This window comes from Sceloporus undulatus, chromosome 5 (genome assembly GCF_019175285.1).
Source record: "Sceloporus undulatus isolate JIND9_A2432 ecotype Alabama chromosome 5, SceUnd_v1.1, whole genome shotgun sequence".
Taxonomy (NCBI): domain Eukaryota; kingdom Metazoa; phylum Chordata; class Lepidosauria; order Squamata; family Phrynosomatidae; genus Sceloporus; species Sceloporus undulatus.
The window spans coordinates 49,807,780-49,815,279 of record NC_056526.1 but is presented as its reverse complement, the minus strand read 5'-3'; the positions used below and the strand labels follow the sequence as shown (position 1 = coordinate 49,815,279).

The following is a 7,500-nucleotide window of genomic DNA, read 5'->3' as shown; positions in this document are numbered from 1 at the left end:
ACAAGTCAGTTACTGCCCTGATAGAGGGACTAAAAGGAGGCTATACATATAATATCAGTGTAAGTTGAACAATATGTCTCTTTCCTTAATGTTAATTAGTATCTGGAAATACTGCCTGAAGATTTCTGATGCAGTGGAGATGCTAGCATCAAGTACAACATATTTCAAGTTGCTGTGCTCCACTACATGCTTGTTTGGGCAGCCAATTTCAAAATATGATGCCAATTTTTATTTATTTATTTTATTATTTGTTACATTTATATTCTACCTTTCTCTGTGGGCTAGCAATTTGTCTCTGGATTCAGTTCAGAGTGATAATTTTAACTTTAACCTTTAATGGCTTGAAGATGAGTTGCTGAATAGGCTAAGGTAATAAGCAGAGGCCCTTCTCCAGGAGCCTTGGTCAAATGAGGTGAGGTCGGTAGCTACAAGGGAGGGACATCCTTTTCAGTGGTGACACGCGTTTGTGAAATAGTAGTTTATGCTATTTAATCTTGAACTATTTTAGCTATTTTGATGTTCAATATTTAATAAACTGCCTGGAATATTTGGTCTTTGTCAGTCTAATAGTAAAATTAATAAGAACAAATCTTGATGAAATCTCTAGTAAGGTCAAGCCAAATGTAATAGTAAGCTAGAGAGCTTCTCTGCTGTTAGTTAGTTCATTAATTAATTAACGTACACCTTGTAATATACAAGTTATACTTTATCTCTTCAATTACCTTAATTTTGCAACAAAAAAAACAGAAGGGAGAGTGGACAAAAAGCATGTACCTTGAGTTGGGCACATAGAAATATGTCCCATTGATTTAAATGAATCAAGCTGATTGACTGAGGGGATTGATGTGCTTGGGATCAAGAGGTCTTACTTTAGGAGTATAACCTCTAAATATATATAGACATAATGAAACCTAGTAAATCATCCCAGTAAAGTATTGTATGTTTAAGTTTAACAGATCAAAGTGTGATCAAATGTTTTATTTATATTTAGGTGTATGCACTCAATGGTGCTGGTGCAGGGCCAAAGATCCAACTTAAAATCACAACAGACATGAAAGGTAAAGACCATAGAGTGATTTCAGAGTTTTAATAATAAACATCATACCTATTGAAATATAATATAAACTCAGCTCCATTTGCTTTCTCATAATTTAGGAAAGCGATATTCTAGCATACTTAAATATGATGTTTCCATTTCCAGTCTAATCTTCTGTTGTATTGTAGTTCAGCTACTAAGCTAAATAATGTTAACCTCTGAAAGAGCAACAATAATGTATAGTTGATTAGCTGATTAGTCAGCTGCACTAAGGCTGAAATCTAGTGGGACTTATTTCCAAAGCATTGTCATCATCATGATGTTGGAATGTATTTTAATCTGTTCTGGCAATAACATAATACACTAGCAAGTATGTGTTGGATGTGAAATACATTTCACAGCTTTATTTGTAATACTTAGGGCAGAGCTGTCTACTCCAACCACAATTTGAATAATTTAATGGGCCATTACCCACAATGCCCCATCCTAGAAAAATGGAAGAAAGCACTTGGATAGTAATGCTGATGGGTGCTAGTATGTCAGTGCTGATATATCTGTTGTGGTGTTCAAGGGCTCATGGAGCTTGGCTATTAGAATAATATTATGGGTATTTCATGCAGAACAAATGTACTTCCTTGAAAACTAACTGGAAAAGAATTGCAATAGCTGGATTTAACAGAGCAGCATTGCACCATTTATTTATCTCAAACAGAACCACCAAGGCCTAGTAAGAAGCCAATGCCAGTATATGATACTAGTGGAACATTACTTGTGACTTCTACAACAATTACTATCCGTATGCCAGTTTGTTACTATAGTGATGATCATGGACCCATCAAGAAAATACAAATTCTAGTTGCAGAAGTAGGAGGTATGGAAATATGTTTTTTGTTAAATTAAACATATCATTTTCATTTCTTTTGACTTCTGCTTTTTATTCTTTTTGAATGCCTTACATATTTGATTGTGCAGACATACTTTTTAAACTGCCAGCTGCAGTACAAATTTAAGCAGTAAAGAGTCTTAATGACTGCAACAGACTAACACAACAGCTCCTCTGGAAAGCACTAATTTAAAAGTGTATGAAGCTCAGGAGCCAATAAGGCCTCCGTCTAAGTCTTCTATAAATATTTCTAGTGAAAGCCACCTTATGAGGACAAACCTAAATGGTAAGCCTACAGGGTATTAAAGTTGTTAAATAAGTAAATAAAATACCATCTCAATTTATTTTGATTTCTACTTTTTATTCTCTTCAAATTCCTTACATACTTGGACTCCCATTAAATTAGCTTTACATTGCCAAACTTGTTTTTCAATCTTACATTAAAGCATATATTTCTTGAATTGTGTATTTTCAGCACAATTCTGCACATATTCATTGTCACAAATGATATTTCCTGCTCTATATCATATGTGAACTCATGCATATTTCTGTATAAATTTTGTTCAGTGGAATATGTTCATATATTTGTTTGACTATTCCGTTTTATTTTGTATGAGACTATAGCCTCAAACAGATGGGGCAAAAAGAGTGGCCAGAGGCTGGTCCCACTGTGATCATCATGAGACCGTGGTGACAGCATGCACCTGACCTGATCCAGGATGCCACCACAGTGGCCAGCTTTTCCTGGCCAGATACGCTCTCCACAAGTCTTCTGTCCACTATGGCATTGTGCATTGTCTAAGCACCATGCCCCCAGAGCGGCCAGAAGCTGTACTTTACTGCCTGTCTGTTTGGTGCCAATAATCCATCTTTTTTTCGTTTTAGTTCAGCATGATGGCAATGTAACCAAGTGGTATGATGCCTACTTCAAGAAACCAAGGCCCTATTTTGTTAATGAGGGTTTTCCAAACCCTCCATGCATTGAAGGAAATGAAGGGCTGCCCAGCAAGGAAGATGTATATGTAATAGGGGCTGACAGTACATGTATGATACCAGGAAGTGAAGAAAAAATTTGTAATGGTCCTCTAAAGCCCAGAAAGCAGTACTTGTAAGTGTTTGACTTATGCGTTCTATCTCTATAGTAAATAATTAGTAATGTGTTTGGATATATGTGTGTGTATGGGTCCATCTCTTAAGGCTCATTTAAGAAAAGACATTAAAATATTATCTTAAGTTTGACAAAACTGGTGGGGAGGGATCAGATCAGGGTCCCCCCTTTATTTATTTATTTGAATATTTAGATCCTGCCCTATATCTCAAGATTTCAGGGTGGCATACAATAAATCCAATTTAAAATAAAAAATAACAATAATGATGATTTTAAATGACAAAATGAAATTGTTTATAATTTAAAACCAACTTAAACAATTTAAAAGAATTCTGACCATAGCACAGCCAGTGCAATTGCTTTAAAACCAGTGGGGTTTTGTATGGTATTCCATTCAGCAGCCTAACTGCTGCATTTTGCACTAGCTGCAGTTTCTGAATCACCGTTAAAGGCAGTCCCACTTAGCGTGCATTGCAACTCCACTTAGAATGCAGTACATGGATTACTCTGACTGAGCTATTCCTGTCCAGGAAGGGCCATAAATAACTTCAGTGGCGTCACTGGAGTGCGTGGACTGCACCGGATGACACCCCAGAAGGGGGGGGGTGACACCCAGTCAGCCCTCCTCCCCCACAGGTGCTCCTTGAGCCCATGTGAGTGCTGCTTCAGGCCTTGGGGGGTGTCTCCAGGCCTCATGGTCGTGTCTCCTGCCCAGGCGGCCAGTGACCGGCAATTTCTGCAGCCTGTGTGGCCATTTCTCCCGCTCACAGAGTGCTTCACCCAGCCCACATAGCGGTTTCCCTGGCCCCGGAAGTTCCACTGGAATCCCCACCTAGAAGTACTGCCCTCCAGTAGTCCCGTCCCCTGCACCGGGTGATATGTGGTGTGGGATCCCCACTGAATTGTTGTTGGACAATTTGAAGGGATCCCAAGCGTTCTGTGCAATGGAGCCCATCTGGGTCTCCAGCAGCAAGGATGGATCTAAGAGTATTCCCAAGCTATGCATTATATAAGTTAGTTATCTGCACCATCCAGTGTTTCCCACTTGCATCTGATAGAATCAGTCCAGAATTACGCCATGATCAGTTGTGTCAAAAGGCACTGAGAGATCCAGGAAACTCAACAGGGTAGCATTCTCTTTCATTTGGACTAGATCAAGGCAACAAAGGATGACTCAGTAGTGGCCTAGAATCAAATTGAAAGGAGTCCAGACAATCTGTTTCCTCCAAGAATGCCTGAAGCTTCCAAGCCACCACACTTTCAAGCACCTTGGACAAACAGAGGAATTTAGTGATAGCGTAGTAGTAAAGTATTATTGTTTTATTTGAGCTATAATTAGAGACTTGCAATGCTTTTTAAATACTGTGATTGTTTATAGTTGTTTATAACTATATAGAATAAACAAATAAGAAGGCCAATAGACAGCCAGTAGGCTATTTTAGTCTACAAGCTATATTGTTATACCTGATTGCTCATGACTGATCAGTAAATCTTCCAGCCAAATTAAGTGCAGGCCAATATCCAATGGTGTAATCCCCTATTATAAATAATGTTACACTCACAAACACTTACTTGCAGACTATGTAGTGCTGGTGTGGGGAATCCAAGGCAGCTTCCATAACTCCAATCAGCAGCCCAGATGCATGAATAGTAGGAGGCTGGTATCACATGTGTACTACCTTTGCACAACTGCAATAGCAAACAGAATTCCACTACAGCATTGCTGTCCTCTGCTGATGTGAGGCAAATTTAGACCCTTTGATTGGGTTTTCATCACTTTAGACAACATTAAATCTTTCTTTAAATCCCCTTGCATACACAGACAGAACATGCTTCACAATGCTTCTATTCCCAGCTCCTCAAAAAGATTCACTTTCTGTAGATTGCCATTTTTGTGATGATACTTGTGATGTTGAAGTAAGGTCCATGTAGATCTAGGTCCTAATTGCCCTGTTTCCTTTGAAACAGTAACACAATCAGATCTTAAATTCAAGTCTGGTAAGAGACTTGCACACCAGAATGTTTTCTAAGGCTATGGTTTTGACCTGTAAACCAAACTGCCTGTATTCTCTGCTCAAGCAAGAAATAATATCACTTGCTCATAAATGATGGGTGATTCCTAAATCACTTTATTTCATTTTTCCTGGTTCTTCATTCTTCTAGCTAAAGTATGGATTCTTTGTTAGATGCCTCTCCAGTCTGGTCCACTATGTGCTTGTTCCTTAATTTCTATCCTTTCTTTTACAGATTTAAATTCAGAGCTACAAATATCAAAGGCCAGTTTACAGATTCAGACTATTCTGACCCCATCAAAACTTTAGGTAAAGATGCTGTTACTACAAACATTTATTCATTAGAGCATCACAAAGGGACTTGAAGCACTACTTCATTTTTTTTTAGAAAATACATACAAAACCTGAAGTTTAATTGCTATGAAAAAAAACTTCCTTTGTGTGCAGACTATGGGGGGAGGGGGGAATGTAGATACAGGGTTTCATTGACTTTCACATCACCAATGCCCTGGGACAGCTTGTATATGTACTCTTACCAAGTTTCTCTTCAAATTTTACAGTGGACTTTGACAGCTGAATGCACAAGTGACTTGCTGACTGAAGTCACAAGTGCTTCTGCCTTTTTGCAATGCTCTAAATTGCTCAAGCAATCCTTCCAATTATACATAATTAACTGCTCCAGTCCTGACATTCTCCTTGCCATCACTCTGCTATCAGAGATGTGAGAAGAATGCTTTCTAAGATGCATTGTAGGTAGGGTTCTTCAGCCTTGGTTCATCTATGATAAAATTATCAAGACCCAGCTCTAATGTGAGGGTAACCAGTTATGTGACTGTTTCACTGTGGGAGTTATTCCACTGCAGCATATAAGGAACTAAAGGTATGCAACAACTCGATTTGTAAGGCATGCATACTTGGGCAGTTTGTGCTTTTTTGCACACCATTTGCAAACCTCATTAAGGCATCAGCATAGCACATGTGTAGTAATATAATAGTTCTATTAGGAAAACTATTATCATTGTCCATTGTGATCATTTCATTCTGTGCTTTTGATCTTAGCTACATTTTGTGGAATGTTGCCTTTTGAGTAATTTAGCAGAAAATATATTTTCAAAAAATACATTGTATTGTTTAACTGTCACATATCTTGTTTGGCTTTAAACTATGTTTCAGTCCTAGTAACAGACACTTTATATAACAGGTGATGGACTGTCTGAAAGAGCTGTAGAAATAATACTTGCAGTTACTTTGTGCATATTGTCTGTAATTCTTCTTGTGGCGGCAATTTACGCTTTTGCAAGGTATGTATGTTTCTATTTGTTTCAGCCAAATTATTCTAGTTCAAGACAATGCATTAACTATTCAATAGAATGAATTATATTTTCCACAATTCCACTGTCTAAGATTTCATGATCTAGGATGGTTTGTGCAGTGGCCAGAATACTCTGTGAGCTGTCAGAGTATTCTGGCCATAGAACTGCCCCAATGTCCCCTGTTGCCTTGGCACTTCTCTTGCAATGCTGGGTGGTTGTTCACATGAGCATCCCACTGTGCTGCCTGGCATGGCCACCATGAGTCACTCACTTATCACATGGCTGGATGCCCTGTTCTGACCTCAGAGCAAACAATTCTCACCAGTGGTGGTGATGCTGGGTGGCACAGTGGGTCACATTCCAAACAGCTGCTGAGCATCATAATAGAGGGCTCTGGATCTTCCAGGAAGATCCAGAGTAACTGGTGAGTTTTTAAGATCCTTTATAAGGCGTGGGGGGGGGTTGATGCTTAACTGGGTGAACATTGTCCAAATTGTTACATCAGAACCAGGATTTGGGCTGTGCATTGTGCAGACTCTCTGCCGAGAGGAGGACAAGAGCATTTTTTTAAAATTTGGCTTGTGCAAACAATGCAAACTCAGATTGCATTGAAAATAAACAGAAGAGAGCATTTGTAGAAACAATTATCCATTATTACAGCCTTACAAATATATCATAGAAGAGGTGGACAAAAAAGGTAACACAATATATCCAACGGTTTATGGGCATTATGCAGATGTATATGTAACTCCACAGACATGTAGTGGGATAGACAGAAACCCATATCTCACTACTCTGATTTGTCTGAAGCACTTCATTAACTTGTTCATGGTATTTACCTGTTGAGCGGTTGGTTTATGCCTAAACTCTTACCAGCGGTGATGAAGGCCAGTTTCTAATTGAAGACTGAACTAAGACCCATCTGCTGCATTATCCCTATCATCCTCAACATAGCTTTGGTCACAATCACTTCCCCACCACTGAAGAAACCTTCTATACAGCATGACACCCAGTTCATGATGACTCTAAGCCAGGGGTCGGCAACCTCTGGCCTGTGGGCCTGATGCGACCCGCGGAGGCTTGCCAACTGGCCCCTGGCTGCTGTTGCTGCCGCCGCCGCCGCCCGTCACGGTTTTCACTGCTCTGGG

The 7,500-nt window shown here is 39.3% G+C and overlaps 1 protein-coding gene across 1 annotated transcript in view; it reads left to right on the top strand.

Moving 5' to 3' along the window:
* LOC121930939 (phosphatidylinositol phosphatase PTPRQ-like) overlaps nucleotides 1–7,500 on the top strand; it is a 33,152-nt gene that overhangs the window by 1,778 nt on the left and 23,874 nt on the right. Inside the window, exons 3-8 of the mRNA XM_042467974.1 lie at nucleotides 1–59; nucleotides 992–1,058; nucleotides 1,749–1,907; nucleotides 2,805–3,027; nucleotides 5,275–5,348; nucleotides 6,241–6,340. The exon at nucleotides 1–59 is cut by the window's left edge and continues 186 nt beyond it. Of these exons, the coding sequence (XP_042323908.1) occupies nucleotides 1–59; nucleotides 992–1,058; nucleotides 1,749–1,907; nucleotides 2,805–3,027; nucleotides 5,275–5,348; nucleotides 6,241–6,340 (682 nt within the window). The remainder of the gene's footprint in view (nucleotides 60–991; nucleotides 1,059–1,748; nucleotides 1,908–2,804; nucleotides 3,028–5,274; nucleotides 5,349–6,240; nucleotides 6,341–7,500) is intronic.